This window comes from Panthera uncia, chromosome D4, assembly GCF_023721935.1.
Source record: "Panthera uncia isolate 11264 chromosome D4, Puncia_PCG_1.0, whole genome shotgun sequence".
NCBI lineage: Eukaryota > Metazoa > Chordata > Mammalia > Carnivora > Felidae > Panthera > Panthera uncia.
Genome location: NC_064807.1, coordinates 18,169,352 through 18,187,931, shown reverse-complemented (window position 1 = coordinate 18,187,931; position 18,580 = coordinate 18,169,352). Strand labels below are relative to the sequence as shown.

The 18,580-nt window shown below is 36.2% G+C and overlaps 1 protein-coding gene across 9 annotated transcripts in view; it reads right to left on the bottom strand.

Annotated features, from left to right (window-relative positions):
• VPS13A (vacuolar protein sorting 13 homolog A) overlaps positions 1–18,580 on the bottom strand; it is a 257,663-nt gene that overhangs the window by 205,721 nt on the left and 33,362 nt on the right. For 6 of the 9 annotated variants that reach the window (XR_007458693.1, XM_049633783.1, XM_049633762.1 and 3 more), the window contains exons 10-17: positions 15,009–15,066; positions 10,429–10,556; positions 10,117–10,223; positions 8,097–8,268; positions 6,446–6,508; positions 5,822–5,951; positions 4,663–4,757; positions 4,213–4,355 (exon numbers count right to left, since the gene is read on the bottom strand). Coding sequence is in view for 8 of the 9 variants with exons in the window: in XM_049633783.1 (XP_049489740.1) it covers positions 4,213–4,355; positions 4,663–4,757; positions 5,822–5,951; positions 6,446–6,508; positions 8,097–8,268; positions 10,117–10,223; positions 10,429–10,556; positions 15,009–15,066 (896 nt within the window). In the remaining variant the exon portion in view is untranslated. The remainder of the gene's footprint in view (positions 1–4,212; positions 4,356–4,662; positions 4,758–5,821; positions 5,952–6,445; positions 6,509–8,096; positions 8,269–10,116; positions 10,224–10,428; positions 10,557–15,008; positions 15,067–18,580) is intronic. The other 3 variants (XM_049633818.1, XM_049633809.1, XM_049633801.1) reach the window with 2 other exon arrangements.

Below are 18,580 nucleotides of genomic sequence, written 5' to 3'. Positions count from 1 at the left end.
ACCCTCAATAAAGTAGGGATAGGAGGATCATACCTCAAGACCATAAAGGTCACATACAAAAGACCATCTTCAATGGGGAAAAACGGAGAGCTTTCCCCCTAAGGTCAGGAACACAACAAGGATGTCCACCCACACCACTGTTATTCAACATAGTACTGCAAGTCCAGCAATCAGACAACATAAAAAAAAACAAAAGGCATTCAAATCAGCAAGGAGGAAGTCCAACTTTGACTCTTTGCAGAAGACATGATACTCTATGTGGAAAACCCAAAAGATTCCACCAAAAACTGCTAGAATGGATACATGAATTCAGCAAAGTCACAGGACACAAAAATCAATGCACAGAAATAAGCTGCATTTCTATACACCAATAATGAAGCAGCAGAAAGAGAAATCAAGGAAATCAATCCCATTGACAATTGCACCAAAAACCATAAAATACCTAGGAATAAACCTAACCAAACAGGGGAAAAATCTATACACTGAAAACTGTAACAATTTTATGAAAGAAATTGAAGACAACACAAAAAATGGGAAAAAATTCCATGCCCATAGATTGGAAGAACATTATTGTTAAAATATCAATACTACCCAAAGCAATCTACATATTCCATGCAATCCCTATCAACATAACACCAGCATTCTTCACAGAACTAGAACAAACAAGCCTAAAATTTGTATGGAACCAGAAAAGACCCCCATTAGGCAAAGCAATCCTGAAAAACAAAACCAAAGCTGGAGGCATCACAATTCCGGACTTCAAGCTATATTACAAAGCAGTAGTCATCGAGACAGTACGGTACTGGCACGAAAACAGACACATAGATCATTGGAACAGAATAGAGAACCCAGAAATGGACCCACAGACATATGGCCAACTAATCTTGGACAAAGCAGGAAAGAATATCCAATGGAAAAAAAAGTCTCTTCAGCAAGTGGTGCTGGGAAAACCGAAGAGTGACATGCAGAAGAATGAACCTGGACCACTTTCTTACACCATACTCAAAGAAAAACATAAAGGAATATATAAAGGATGAAAGACCTAAATGGATGAAAGACCTCAACATAAGACAGAAAGCCCTCAAAATCCTAGAGGAGAAAATAGGCCACAATCTCTTTGACCTCAGCTGCAGCAACTTCTGACTGGACATGTCTCCAGAGGCAAGGGAAACAAAAGCAAAAATGAACTATTGGGACCTCATCAAAATAAAAAGCTTCTGCATGGAGAAGGAAACCATCAGCAAAACTAAAAGGCAACCAATGGAATGTGAGAAGCTACCTGCAAATGACCTATCAGATAAGGGGTTAGTATCCAAAATCTATAAAGAACTTATCAAACTCAACACCCAAAAAAACAATCCAGTGAAGAAATAATCCAAAAGACATGAATAGATACATTTCCAAAGACAACAGGATGGCTGACATATGAAAAAATGCTCAACACCACTCATCATCAGGGAAATACAAATCAAAACCACAATGAGATCCCACCTCACACCTGTCAGAATGGTTAAAAATTAACTCCGGCAACAACAGATGTTGGTAAGGATGTGGAGAAAGAGGAACCTTTTTGCACCGCTGGTGGGAATGCAAACTAGTGCAGCCACTCTGGAAAACAGTATGGAGGTTCCTCAAAAAATGAAAAACAGAACTAGCCCATGACGCAGCCATTGCACTGCTAGGTATTTTACCAAGGGATACAAGGGTGCTGATTCAAAGGGGCACGTGCACCCCAATGTTTATAACAGCATTATCAGCAATAGCCAAAGTATGAAAAGAGCCCAAATGTCTATCAGCTGATGACTAAATGAAGAAGATGTGGTATGTGTATACACACACACACACACACACACACACACACACACACACACAATGGAATAATTACTCAGCCATCGAAAAGAATGAACCCCTGCCATTTGCAACAACGTGGATGGAACTAGAGTGTATTATGCTAAGCGAAATAAGTCAGTCAGAGAAACATAACTATCGTATGACTTCACTCATATGTGGAATTTAAGAAACAAAACAGATGAACATAAAGGATGGGAAGCAAAAATAATATCAAAACAGAGGGAGACAAACCTTAAGAGACTCTTAAATACAAAGAACTGTGGGTTGCTGGCAGGGTGTTGGATGGGGGGACAGGGGGAAGGGCTGAAGGGGTGAGAGGCAGTAAGGAGGGTACTTGTTTTGAGGAGCACTAGGTGTTATATGTAAGTGATGAATCACTAACTTCTATTCCTGAAATTATTACTACACTCTATGTTAACTAACTTGGATTTAAGTTTTAAATAAATAATAAAAAATATTAAAATAGTTGCTAAGGGAAAAAAAAGAACTCTTAAAGCAGAATAATCAAAAGACAACCCAATTAATAATGGGCTATAACTTAATACACATTTCTCTAAAGAATATACAGAAACGGCTACCTGATCACACGAAAAGACGCTTAACATGATTAGCTATCAGGGAAATGCAAATCAAAACAACAGTGAGATACCAATTCACACCCGGTAGGATGGCTATAATCCAAAGGAAGGTAAGTGTTGGCAAGGATGTAGATGAATTAGAAACTTCAGTACACTACTGATAGGAACGTAAAATGTGCAACTTCTTTGGAAGACAGTCTGGCAATTCCTTAAAAATTTAGACACAGAGTTACCGTATGAGGAAACACTTCTGCTCCAAAGTATGCACCTAAGAAAATTTAAAACCTATTGTCCATATAAAATATTGCCAGTAAATATTCATAGCAACATTACTCATAATAACCAAAAAGTAGAAACAAGCCAAATATCCATCATTTGATGAATGGGCAAACAAAATGTAGTATTATCCATATGATGGAATATTACTGGGCAATAGAAAAGGGAAAAAACAACACTAATTCATGCTATACCACAGACGAACCTTGAAAATACGCGAAATGAAAAAGAGAAAAGAAAAATATGCTAAGTGAAAGGAGCTGGACAGAAAAGGCCATATAATTTATGATTTCATTCATTTGAAATGCCTCCAACAGACAAATTCTTAGAAATTACTTTTTGCCCTACACTGGGGAAAAGGGAGAATGAGGAGTGGCTAATAGGTGTAGGATTTCTTTTTTTGTTTTGTTTTAATTTTTTTTTTTAACGTTTATTTTTTTGAGACAGAGAGAGAATGTGAACAGGGGAGGGTCAGAGAGAGGGAGACACAGAATCCGAAACAGGCTCCAGGCTCTGAGCTGTCAGCACACAGCCCGACACGGGGCTCGAACTCACGGACCGCGAGATCATGACCTGAGCCGACCGAAGTCGGCCGCCCAACTGACTGAGCCACCCATGCGCCCCTCTTTTTTTGCCTTTTTTTTTTAATTTTAATTTTTTTTATTTTTGGGACAGAGAGAGACAGAGCATGAACGGGGGAGGGGCAGAGAGAGAGGGAGACACAGAATCGGAAACAGGCTCCAGGCTCCGAGCCATCAGCCCAGAGCCTGACGCGGGGCTCGAACTCACGGACCGCGAGATCGTGATCTGGCTGAAGTCGGACGCTTAACCGACTGCGCCACCCAGGCGCCCCTTTTTTTGCTTTTAAATTTTTTTAATGTTTATTTATTTTTGAGAGACAGTATGAGCAGGAGAGGGGCGGGAAGACACAGAATCTGAACCAGGCTCCAGGCTCTGAGCTGTCAGCACAGAGCCCGACGCTGGGCTTGAACTCACGAACCATGAGAACATGACCTGAGCTGAATGAAGTCAGATGCTTAACCAACTGAGCCACCCAGGCGCCCCTAGGATTTCTTTTCTTTAGAGTGTTAAAATGTACTGGAAATAAGATAATGGTAATTGTTGCACAACTCTGTAAATATACCAATGTGAATTTCATGTAAGATACTAATGAGTTGTACACTTTAAACGGATGAATTGCATGGTATGTTAATTTTATCTCTCAATAAAACTATTTTAAAAACAAAAGTAAAATAAAGACATATCCAGATGATAGCCAAATTGTTGATGCAGTTTTTGTATAGTGTGATTTGGACATTTTAGTATTATTCTTCAGTGTCCCTCTACTTTTCCTCAGCATAGAGTTTTCTATTGAACATGTGTTATTTTAATAATTCCAAAATGTAAGTTCGTAAAAATACATAAGGATACGTTAAACCACAGTAGTCTTTATAAAATACTGTTAGGTTGTGAATTTTTTTCTGGTAAGTAAAAGAAAAATACTTACTTAATTGCTTGTGCTCCTGGTCTTTGCACGATCAAAGTGCTAAATTCTTCCACTACAATATCTAACAGTTCAGGTGTTTCTCGTTTTTCTCTTAGAACAATAGACATACTTTTCAAGTGAACAAAAAACTTCATGGCTTCAAACTAGAGTGTATTCAGGGGAATAAAATGAGAAGAAAACATATATGTAAATACAACAAATACTCTCATTCCTATACTTTATTCTTTCCAATAACCAAAAAATACTTTAAAAACAACCCTTTATATATTAAATTATCACCACATTAACATTAAAAAGTAGAGGCAATTTTTATCCTTACCTTCGAAATTAAAATAAGGAATACTTACAGACCAAATATCAAAACAAGTCAGAAACCTACTTCTGAGATGATTAAAAACAGGCCTATCTATCATTAAACTCTAAGGTATATAAGGCAATAAAACATCTTACTGTTTTAGGCAAGGTTGGATCAACTGCTGTTTCACTGTAGCCAATTGCTTCATAGAGTAAAACTTTTTCTTCAGGTGTCAACATTTCTTCAAGAACTACAAATCATAAAGAAGTGTTTTTCATTCTTAACTGGTAACATAAAACTAACCCATAATTTAGCTGCCTTTAACAAATGAAATGCAAATTTAACTCCTTTTATACTTTTAAGAAATTATAAAAAAACTTCGTTAATTAAAAATTTAATGTTTATTTACTTTTGAGACAGCAAGAGACAGAGTGCAAGTAGGAGAGGGGCAGAGAGAGAGGGAGACACAGAATCCGAAGCAGGCTCCAGGCTCTGAACTGTCAACACAAAGCCTGACATGGGGCTCGAATTCACAAACTGTGAGATCATGACCCGAGCCGAAGTTGGATGCTGAACTGACTGAGCCACTCAGGCGCCCCTTTTTTAATTTTAAAAAAAGAAATCATAACCCCTGAATATCAGGATGGCATTGGCAATTTTAAAAGGATTAGTCTCCAAAAATATAAATTGCTAAATATATAAATTTAGCAATATAAATTTCTAAGTATTTGTATTAAGCTCAAAAAATGGCTAACAGTATTACACACTTAATGGCATTGTGCTAAGCAACACACTTAGCATACAAAGTAGGTAGTATTAATATCATAATCTTCCCATTTTACAGATGACAAAATTGAGATTCAAAGAGTTTAAGTAATCAGCCTAGGATACACTGCTAGTAAGTGATAGATCCAGGATATAAACTTAAGCCCCTAAATCTCCAAAGCTATGATCTTAAATATTTGGTAAGGAAACAAAAACCTTTCCAAAAACAATTTCAACAGAAATGTACAATGGCTTATACCATTTGCAAATTTTCACTTATTACTATCTATATGCATTTACTAAATCCTCTGAGCATAAAGTTCTTCTGTAAACTTTAAGGTAAAAAATTTATTTTTTATTTGACATATATATTTGCAATGTTATCAGAGTTTTATTGAGAGTAAGAATAAGTTACATATGATATGTATGCATATTTTGCTGATTTCAATTAAAAAATTTTCTGCAGAACTTTATTTTCACACCTGATGATTAGCTACACTAAATTAATCTGATGATTAACTGCACTACTATAAAAAGAAATGGACCTACTTCCAGGCTTAACATCTGGCTGTTCTTTACTTCTTGGTTCTGACCAAGTCCACAGCCAGCTAAACCATCCTTTATTGTCCTCCGAATCTTTTGCTCCTTCTCTGTAAATCCTGTACCCAGCTTTCTTTACCTAAAATAAATTTTCAAATAAATGACAAATTATCCTTATTTAGCAATCTAAATAAATAGAAATATGACACAAAACTTAACTATTCTAGTGAATAAATATAAACAACATACAAACTGACGACAAAACACAGTAACTGCAACATCAGCCAAACCTGAGAATGTAGGACTACCAGAGGACTACCAGAGGACGATCAGCCCTACTGTCTTACAAGTCACGGTGATCACACGACTCCCCCCAACATTGGATTTTCACCCTCATATGAACTGAGTGTTTGATAAGCCAAATTATTCAGAAAGAATTTTTTCCCCATAGGACCTAATTTAAATGGATGGGGCAAAACATTAAATCAAATTTTCTTATACTACAAGAGGCAAATTTGAACCCCTTCCAGGAAACAGCATATTATAGCACAACACTAATAATATGACTACATCTGTCAAATCTACACGGAATCTAGATTTACTTTTACTAATTGAAACATAATCTGGAATTACCTCAACTTCTGCCTGTTGTCTTGATATAGTTATATTAAATACATCCAAGATCTTTTCCAACTCCTAAAAATATAAACAAAAGTGTGTTTGAAATAACTTTATATACCTATATAAAGATTATAAAAATTATAAAATTGCATATATAATCTATCAAATTGCTGCACTAAAGCAAAAATGTAATAGGAAGCAGAAAATAGATCATCTATCAACATAATATTCCTGTTAAATTCTGAGACGCAGTGCTTATATATGGGTCAGCCTGGAAACTGTACTGATGGAATAACCTTAACAAAGAAACCATACATGTCATGCACACGGGTGTCACAACCTTGCATGATTCACAGACACATACTAAGAGGTATCATACAGGTACCGCTTAAAATGATTTTGGGGTTTTACTACAACAAGGGTAAACACATTAGTGTCACTTTCAACTAAAAATTATAAATCCTTCATATTATATGCACAGTTGGTGCCATCTTTAATATAAAGCAAGTCGATCTGTATACATTTAAAACTTATTTTGAAATCCTACATTTTCCAAAGTTTTTCTGGCTACTGAAATAAACTGAGATAAGCTAAATATTTCATCCTATCAATACATTATTTCCATGATTGCTTTTAAGAATTTCCTGCTAAAATCTTTTTATCCTCCCTAGGAGAAGCAAACATGACCTACTATTATCTAGAAAACAGCTTGACTCAGGATTCTACTATTCCAGCAGACTTGTAGGATTCAGGTTAAGAACCAAAATAATAAGGAAATCTGTATCCATCCCAAAAGGCCTCTAAACCCAAGCATTCCTAATTAGTCTAAGTCTGCAGAAAGTCTCCCACCTCGAAATAAAAATAAAGCTCAGTCTTCAGGGAGCTCCTAATTGGAATCTGGCCTAGATTCAGAATGGTTAATTTCAAGAAGGTACCTTCCCTCAGTCTCCCTGAACTGAACTTTATCCCACAAAACAAGCCCATCTAGAATATACTATAATGCTAAAAGACTAGTATTTAGGGAGTTCTCAAGACAGATAATGAAGCATAAAGTTGCTGGTTAAGACTAGAAATTCCACAAAACTAAGACAAAGAAGGCTCTCTGTATGGGTAAAAAGTTCAGGAAAGTCCATACAAGAGATGGTACTTAAGTAGAGCTTTAAGAATGAGTAAAAGTGGGAGAGAGAGAGAGAGAGAGAGAGAGAGAGAGAGAGATATGAGGAAAGGCAGATGGACTTGGCTACAAACGTAAGCATGGTATGTATAAAAGTCAAGAAATTTATTTAATTAACACCGTCAGATGTAACAGAGAAATGGAACGGTGACAGATAATGTAAGGCTTTGAAACAGAGACGCAGAGAAGATTGGAATCAATGTGGCAAATGCTTTTTAGGCTTTTGAGGTTAAAAACATCATAGTGTGAGGCTTCAAATTACTATTTACATGAACCCAGATCTCCGCAGATTCAGAATAGTCTCTAATTCCAACAGGTCACAGGAGAATATCACCAGAGCTCATATCACCCAAGTAAATTAAGAACAGGAGTACGAAAAAGTCTAAGTTAAAAGACAGAGTCAGTCAAAATTGAAGTAGGAAGTGTTAGTCACTAAAAACGGAGGAGTTATGTAGCATAAAATGTTCAACATTTTTTTTAAATGCTAACCTGCAAAGAGAGGAGAAGTTCACCAGTTGGCTTTTTAGTTGTTATCTTTTTTTTATACAGTTCTTTATACTGCTTCATTTTTTGCCTGTGTTCTCTAATATACTTCCATGACCACATCCGTAACCGGGGGCAGACATTTACTTCCAGAATGCCATGTATAGCATAAGTCCACCTATAGTAAAAAAACAAAAACAAAAACAAAACCCTACACTTAACACCCTCAAACCAACGGTAGGAAATAAAGTTACTTCCACTCCAAAACAACATATGTACCTATATAGTACACAGACTATCAAAATGGTGTACTGATTTTTCCCAGCCTTATTTAAGACTACATTATTAATCTTACCTTCTTCCAAAGTGGAAATAAACAAAATCACTAAATTTTGTTACAAAAAATATAGCTCTACAGAAAAACTATGGAAATATTACTTGGCAAATAGCACTTTAGTCACCTGAATAGTAATTAAGAGCCAACTAAATTAAAAGTATTTCCAACTTCTAGAAACAGCAAGAGCTTAATAAGCGATTAAGACTTCTGAATTTAGAAACATTTTTTAATGTTTATTTTTGGGGGGGAGGGGCAGAGAGAGAGGGAGACACAGAATCTGAAGTAGGATCCAGACTCTCAGCTGTCAGCACAGAGCCCAACACAGGGCTCAAACTCACAAACAGTGAGATCACGACCTGAGCTGAAATCAGACACTTAACCAACTGAGCCACCCAGGCACTCCAAGACTTTGGAATTTAGAAAGGGGTTATACTTCACACACATAACCCGACTTTCAAGTTCAATTCTATAGGCTTAAAGTATCTAATACAAAAGTTTGGATTTTTTTTTTAAAAAGATATTGCTAGACACAAACTAGGATATAGTTTTTAATAATCCCAAAACTATAGTTAATGAATGGTATTCTAGTATCTCCTTTTATAAATTTTCTTAGCATCCCTTGGGGCGCCTGGGTGGCTCAGTCGGTTAAGCGTCTGACTTCAGCTCAGGTCATGATCTCACACTCCATGAGTTCGAGCCCCACATCGGGCTCTGTGCTGACAGCTCAGAGCCTAAAGCCTGCGTCAGATTCTGCATCTCCCCCTCTCTCTGCCTCTCCTCTGCTCATGCTCTGTTTCAAAAATAAATAAAAACATTAAAAAAAAATTTTTTTTAATTTTCTTAGAATCCCTTAACTCAATTTAACATAATAAGCAAAAGCCATAAATCAAACAGTTTCTATCCGTCCTTTAAGAATATCTTAAAAAGTTATTCTTAAAGTCAATAAATTCACTTTTATGCTATATATTATAAATTTAAAAAATTAGATCAAGCAATTCTACTTCTGGGTGTTTATGTGAAGGAAATGAAAACACTAGTACAAAAACATATGTACCCTGAGTATTCACTGTGGCATTAATAACAACAGTCAAAATATGGAAACAACCTAAGTGTCCATCAATGAATAAATGGATAAAGAAAATGTGGATGTATACATACACATCCACACACATGCAATGGAATATTATTCAGTGCTAAAAAGGAATGAATCTTGCTATTTGTGACAACATAGACCGACCTTGAGGACATTATGCTAAGTGAAATTAGACAAAGAACGATCAACACTGTATGATCTCACTTATATATGGTATCTCAAAAAACGAAAATAAAAAAAATGAGTTCATAAATACAGAGTACAGACTGGTAGATGACAGAGATGAGGCATAGGCAGTGGTTAAAATGGGTGAAGGGGATTAAAAGATCCAAACTTCCAGTTATAAAATAAGTCATGAGGATATAATGTACCGCACGGTAACAATAGTTGATACTACACTGAATATTTGAAAGTTGCTAAGAGATCATAAAAACTCTGAAGGAAAAAATTTTGTCATTTTATCTGGTGATGGAGGTTAACCAGACTTACTGTGGTCATCAGTTCACAACATTTACAAATATTGAATCATTATAAACCTTAAACTAATGTACTATGTCAAATTATACCTCAATTAAAAAAAAACTAAGCCATATTACCATTCTCTGGCATGATAGTGAAGAGGTACATCAGGTTTGAATTTCCTATATGGCAGATTTTGCGTCATCATATCAACTGACTCAAGAAGCTCCATAATGCTGAAATACTAAAGAAAGAAAATATTAAGTCTATTAAATGTTTCAGATTTTGTGTTCAACTGTTTAAAAAGTTAAATGTTACTCTAAGACACTGTGGATTTCTGAAATACATTTAAAAATCTCAGTTCTGAAAAATAAACATTAAAAAGTATCTTGGTTCTGCTTTTATCAAATTATATACTCAATTCAAAATTTCATTTTAAAAAAAATCACCTGTGGTTTATTAAATTCAATTGCTATCTCATGTAACTCAACTTCCAGGTTTATCTTGGGTGCAGAGAAGTCAAAATCCGATCGCCGATTCATCTGAAGTTTGGCATTAGCAGATATGGGACGAAACACTGGAAAATAATGCAAATTAAAAAAAATTTTTTTATATAGACCTCTTCTTTATTATTTTTTTAATATATGAAATTTATTGTCAAATTGGGTTTCCATACAACACCCATTGCTCATCCCAAAAGATGCCCTCTTCAATACCCATCACCCACCCTCTCTTCCCTCCCACCCCCCATTCAGCCCTCAGTTTGTTCTCATTTTTTAAGAGTCTCTTATGCTTTGGCTCTCTCCCACTCTAACCTGTTTTTTTTCCTTCCCCTCCCCCATGGGTTCCTGTTAAGTTTCTCAGGATCCACATAAGAGTGAAAACATATGGTACCCTATGACCCAGCAGTAGCACTGCTAGAAATTTACCCAAGGGATACAGGAGTACTGATGCATAGGGGCACTTGTACCCCAATGTTTATAGCAGCACTCTCAACAACAGCCAAATTATGGAAAGAGCCTAAATGTGTATCAACTGATGAATGGATAAAGAAATTGTGGTTTATATACACAATGGAGCACTATGTGGCAATGAGAAAGAATGAAATATGGCCCTTTGTAGCAACATGGACGGAACTGGAGAGTGTGATGCTAAGTGAAATAAGCCTTACGGAGAAAGGCAAATTTTAAAAATTTAAATTGAGTTATATTTCAAGAGTCTCTAAGTACTAAAGGGATGGAGTTGAAAATATTGATTTTCATTTCTTATACTCTTTCTACTTTCCCAGGTTCGCACACTGCTATAATTCGGTTAGATGAACTGTCAATTAAAAGATTCTTTTATCTTTTTCCTAACTATAATTTATATTTTCTTCTTTAAGTAAACAGACTAACTGAAATTCCCCTCAAAACACCAACATAACCCTTAAAGACAGGAACACTCTCTAAAAGGCAAAAATAGTGTAAAAAATGTTGACAAAAATACAGTTTTAAAAGAATTACATTCAAAATGCTAAGAGGAAAGAGATTTTATTTAAACACTGACTTCTATTATAGAATTATAATTTTTGAATTTCTGGTCAGTTTCTATGTATCCATCTGCCTCCTTTTGACTTGTAAAAGGAGATTTGAGAAGATGAGTGAGAGTTTACCCAGGATAACCTTCCTGGCTCAACCCATAATCTAAGACAGATTAAACTAAACCTTTTATATTTAGTATCAAAAAAGGATAACAATATTCTTGCAAAGGGAGGCCAGTAGCAGCTCAATCTATAGAGAGATCAACTATTAAATTACCAGCTAATCTGTGTAAGAACATGGTACATTCCTCTGGTTTTAATCATCCCCAAGGCACAGCACTTAATTTTTTCACATTGAGAATTCAAATGTACTCAACATATTATACTCAATTATATACATATGTTGAACTTGAATAAAACAAGAAGATATTCCACAATAGGAGACTGGTTAAATTCATCATGGTACATCCATACAATAAAATACCACACAGTGAAAAATAAGAAAAACTTACATGTAAATGGAAGGATACGTACAAAGCAATAAACCACTAAAATGATTCCTCTCCCCCACCTTTCTCATGTTACGTGGAAGACTACACAACTCCCATACCCTCCCTGGTCGCAATCTCTATCCATCCCTGGGTTACAATCTCTCCTACCTCTCTCTGATTTTAGCTCCTGGCGACTCTAATTTCCAAGTGATTTCCACATACAAATGCTCTTTCCAACACCAAAGCCTCTCAGAACCTTGGACTCCTACCCCTTACTTCATCCACTAAACCTCATCATGCCCATAGCCCCGCCCTCTCCATAAATTCAGGGTCAAGCATCCAACTCTCCTACCGCCACCACGTACCTCTCTAGTATTCTGATACCAAACCTCCAGGTCCTGTGGAACCTAACACTCATTGATCCTATTCTTTCTCTGTCCTCAGTTCCCTCCCCACCCTATTAAAATTCTATGATCGGTTATGTTAATCATTGCCCTGCATTCACTCTTCATTCCTTTGTCCTTCTCACTTTTGTCAGTGATCAGGCAAAACCCTAATTCTGGATAAAACCCCTCACCATGTATTCTACACCTATAATCTACCACAGAAGTTGAATTTTATCGGGGAAAAAAAAATTACGCAGTCACACAGATCGGCCTCACTATGTCATAAATCCCACAGTTCCTCAATGTTGTTGAGAAATCATACAACGTTTAGTCAAGGACAGGCCAAATCCATACCCACAGCATGTTTTTGCACAAGCAGTGAACTAGGAATGACTGTTACACTTTTACACGGTTGTTTAAAGGAAAAAAGAAAAATATGCGACAGAGGCTGTATACACATGGCCTTCAAACTGAAAAATACTTAATTTACTACATGGCCCTTAAAAAAAAAAAAAAAAATTGCCCAACCCCTACCCTATCTCAGTGGCTCTCAAAATTTGGTATTAATCAAAATCACCAAGAAAGTCTATTAAAACATAGATTGCCAAGGTTCACTCTCAGAGGTTCCGATTCAGTCTGTCTGGGATGAGCCCTAGGATTTACATTGCTAACAAGTTTCCAAGTAATACTGATGCTGCTAGTCTGAACTGCACTTTGAGAACACGGTTCTAGTCAATTCTCCCTCCCGTTAACCTACATGGGTATTTCACAGCCTCTCCTCCCTCCAAAAACCTCCCAACACCTCACATATTAAGAAGTAAGAGCTCATCGAAGAAATTCCATAAACTATCACCATCTCTACTGCCCACCCAGTATCAGGACTTGTGTCTCACGCCTGAAATCTGTCTCATAATTGAACTAATCATGTTCTCTGTGTGGAAAAGCACTCCACTTGTGCATGAGATCCTATCCCCTTTTACCCACATCAATAAAGAAATTATCCCTTCTCTATCTTGCTTCATTTATTCATGTTCTACAGATGATTCTCATCTCAACCGATGAATAAGCTGTTGACTCTCCCATTAAATAAAAAAAAAAGCCTTCAGTCCTCCTTCCCTCTCCAACAGGTATGCCAATTATCAATTTATTATCTGTGAACTCTGAATTTATCCTTCATTGCCTATTCTAAAAACTAGACTTGGGCCCTTGAAATATTTTTTCTTTACCAGCTAGCGTAATACTAATCTTTATCAGTAGAGGGCGCCGGAGAGATACTGTAAGAGGAGTTCTGTTTGCTGGTTCTAACGTGCTCATTCCACAGACTCCTGCACTGCCATGGTTTTTCCACCACCCAGCTCCCACAAAATGGCTCCTACAGAATTCTGCTCCTTCAGCGTCCCGCTCCTACGGTATGACAGCAGCTCCTACACTATGACAGACTTCTTCAGCACCAGCCTCCTGAACTGCACGGTGACTAGCAGCAGCCAGCAAATTCTCCCAGCACCCTAATGCAGTTCTCCAGCGAAGTGCCTCCCACAGGACAAATCTCTAGGAGAATCCATAAAGTTCCTGAGGGTGAATTTCCAACAAGTTTAGAGACTTTCCTGGCAATCGGTGAGCCCTGGTCACACAGATCTCCATGCTGAGGCAGGCAGACCCTCTTCTCTGGGCACTCCATCTTAGTCCTGGGGTAGGGGCAGTTCCTTCTACCATATTCCTTTTTTTCTTTAGAGTTCTCTCTACTTGTTAGCCAATCCTTTGTGACTCCAATCCCCTGTTAGTCATTTTTTATATTAAACTTCCCCTGCTCAAATTACTGTGTGGTTTCTCTCTCATCAGGTCCTGACTATCGCAGCAGGAAATGACAGCAGGGCAAAGGAGAATAAGTCAAACCTAAGTGACAGACAGGAGAATCATCGATACACATGACAAGAAATCTCATCTGTTCCTAATGTTTCCTTTGATGAAAATAATCTAGAAAATAAAACCAAAACCATGAAATGGATAGTTTAAGAGTGAAAACAAGACTCAACTTTAGGAAATTAATAAAGTATAATCATGAAGGTAGAAGAATACAGCAAAGAATCACTGAAGACATCAGACGACCAAAGCTAATAAAGAAGTTACCCACTCACCAATCAGTATTTACTGAGTACCTACAGAGTACAAGAAATGCTACTCCTTTCAACTTGAAATTTTACTCATTTCTGAAAAGTACATGTTCATTTCAGAAAATTTGGAACCAAATGCAAGTATGGAGAAGAAAAGTTTTAAATATACGTTTTAAAAATAGTAAGATTACACTACAGACTATGGCAGCTAGCCTTATTAAACTGTATTTGCCATTTAAAATGTCTTAACATTATAATTATTATGAATAATCCTTAGAGATTTACCACTTTTATTACATCCTCTCTCGGGACATTTTTCTTTCCTACAGTTTTGAAATATAGCAAAAAGTTCCCCAACAATGAAGGGCATTGAACAGCTAGCTGTTTTATTTGTGCATATGTATTATAAATACCTTGACTTATATGACAAAATTAACATGAAACATCACAATGACATTAACAATGTTCATTAAAATTTATACCAATTACTTTAATTGTACTTATTTTATAAAATGTACTTACCAAAATCATAACCTTCTGGAACAATATTTTTATTGACAATACCATTCCTCAAGCTGTCCTATTAAAAGACAAACTGCTTTTATTTATATTCATGCCAACAGATCTTTATTCTACAAAATCCTACCATATGCAAAAAAAAAAAAAAAAAAAAAAAGTTGAAAAACAATTTAAAAAATAAAAAACTCAAACTTAGGAGGACTTAGCTATGGAAAATATTAAACTGGTTAGACAATATCCCATTAAACTACTACTATTAAAGAATGTTCTAGGAACTATTTGAATATATCTGTGTGTTTTTATATATTTGTGTACAGACACATATATAAAATTTGACAAAATTCAACATCCATTTATGATAAAGAATCTTAAGAAAGTGGGAATGAAGGAAATACACCTTAACATAAGAAAGGTCATATATGACAATCCCACAGCTAACATCATGCTCAATAGTTAAAACCTGAAAGCTTTTCCTCTAACATTAGGAACTAGACAAAGATGCCCACTACTCTTGCCACTTTTATTCACCACAGAATTAGAAGTCCTAGCCACAGCAATTAGGCAAGAAAAAAAATGTAAGGCATCCAAATTGGAAAGGAAGAAGTAAAACTATCACTGTTTGTAGATGATATAACATTCTATATAGAAAACCCTACAGACTCCACCAAAAACTGTTAAAACTAATTAATTCAGTAAAATTGTACGATACAAAATTAACATACAGAAATCTACTGCATTTCTACACACTAATAATGAAGTAGCAGAAAGAGAAATTGAGAAAACAACCCAATTTACAATTACATCAAAAGGAATAAAATACATAGGAATAAATTAAACCAAGGAAGCCAAAGACTTGTACACCAAAAACTGTAAGACACTGAAGAGACAAACTAAAGATGCCAAAAAAAGGGACCATATTCCATGCTCCATATTTCAAGATACATTGTTAAAAAGTCCATACTAGCCAAAGCAATCTACAAATTCAATGCAATCCCTGTAAATTTCCCATGGCATTATTCACAGAAATAGAATGATCCTAATATATGTATGGAACCACAACAGACCTCAAAAACCAAATTAATCTTGAGAAAGAACCTGGAGATATCACAAGCCTTGATTTCAAATTCTATTCAAAACTACAGTAATCAAAACAGTATGGTATTGGCATAAAAACGGACACACAGATTCATGGCATAGAATAAAGAGCCCAGAAATATATCCATGCATATGTATGGTCAATTAATTTCCACAAAGAAGCCAAAAATGTACAGTGGGGAAAGGAGAGTCTCTTCAATATGTGGTGTTTGGAAAACTGGACAGCCACATGCAAGAAAATGAAACTGGACCACTACCTTAGACCATACACAAAATTAATTCAAAATAGATTAAAGACCTGAAGCCATAAAAATCCTGAAAGAAAAGATAGGCAGTAAGTACCTTGACACTGGTCTTGCCGATGACATTTTGGACCTGACACCAAAAGAAAACTAAAGAAAAACAAGTGGATGGGAATGCAAGCTGGTGCAGCCACTCTGGAAAAGAGTATGGAGGTTCCTCAGAAAACTAAAAATAGAACTACCCTACCACCCAGCAATGGCACAACTAGGCATTTATCCCCGGGATACAGGTGTGCTGTTTCAAAGGGACACATGCACCCCAATGTTTATAGTATATATATACATATACATAGTATATAGACACAATATACAATTACTCGGCAATCAAAAAGAATGAAATCTTGCCGTTTCCAACTACATGGAGGGAGCTAGAGGGTATTATGCTAAGTGAAATTAGTCAGAGAAAGACAAAAGTCATATGACTTCACTCATATGAGCACTTTATGAGACAAAACAGATGAACATAAGGGAAGGGAAACAAACATAATAGAAAAACAGGGAGAGACTCAAATATGGAGAACAAACTGAGGGTTACTGGAGGGGTTGTGGGCGGGGGGGGGGGGGGGCTAAATGGGTAAGGGGCATTAAGGAATCTACTACTGAGATCATTGTTGCACTATACGCTAACTAATTTGGATGTAAACTTAAAAAATTTTTAATTTAAAGAAAAGAAAAAAAAAACAAAAGTAAGTTGAACACATCAAACTAAAAAGATTCTACAAAGCAAAGGAAGCCATCAATATAATGAACAGGCAACCTACTGAAGAGGAGAAGATATATGCAAATCATTTATCAGATGAGTGGTCAATATGCAAAATATATGAAGAACTCCTACAACCCAATTTCAGAGAAATAATCCAATTAAAAAATGGGCAGAGGATTGGAAAAGACATTTTCGGGACAGATGGCCAACAGATACATGAAAAGGTAACTCAACACCACTTATCATCAGGGGAATGCAAATCAAAAGCAACTAACACCTGTTAGAATGGTTATTAACTGTTTTCTAAAGTAGGCTCCATGCCCAGCATGGAGCCCAACACGGGGATGCTTAACTGGCAGAGGCACCCAGGTACCCTAAAACGGTTATTATCAAAAAAACAAGAAATAACACGTGTTGGCAAGGATGTGGAGAAAACTGAACTCTTACGCACTGTGGGTAGAAATATCAATAGATGCAACCCCTATAGAAAAGAGTATGGAGGGTCTTCAAAAAATTAAAAGGAGAACTACCATATGATCCAACAATTCCACTGCTGAACATTTACCCAAAGAAAAGCAAAACATGAGCTAGAAAAGATATGCGCACCTCCATGTTCACTGCAGCATTAATTCTAATAGCTAAAATATGGAAAAGACCTACATGTCTATTGATAGATGAATGGATAAAGAAAATATAGTATAAATACACAGTGGAGTATCATTCAGCCATTAAAATGAAGGAAATCTTACCATCTGCAGCATGGATGAACCCTGAGGCCTTATGCTAAGTGAAATAAGTCAGAGAGACATATACCCTATGACCTTACACGTAGAATGCTTAAAAAAATTAAAAATAAAAATGAAAAAAAAGCCAAGCTCATACTCATGGGTACAGAGAACAGATTGGTGGTTGTCAGAGTGGGAAATATGCATAATGTGTAAACAGAATCAAAAGGTAAGAACTTCTAGTTATAAAAGAAGTCAGTTATGAGGATGTATGTAATGTAACAACATGGCAACTATAGTTAGTAATATCATTGTACATTTTTTTAAAGTTATTTTGAGATAGTGAGCAAACAATAGTGGGGGAAGGACAGAGAGACAGAGAGAGAGACAGAGAGAGACAGAGAGAGAGACAGAGAGAGGGAGGGAGGGAGAGAAAGAATCCCAAGTAGGCTCCATGCTCAGTGCTGAGTCCGACACAGGGCTTGATTCCACAAATTGGGAGATCATGACCTAAGCCAAAATTAAAAGTCGAACATTCAACAGACTGAGCCACCCAGGTGTCCCTCATATTGCATATTTTAAAGTTACTGAGAGAGTAAATCTTAAAAGTACTCATTAAAAGTTTTTAACTATGTACGGTAACAGATGTTAGCTTATTGTAATCATTTCACGTTATATACAAATGCTGAACCATTACCGTGCACACGTGAAATTATGTATATATATGTCAATATAATTGTCAATTATACA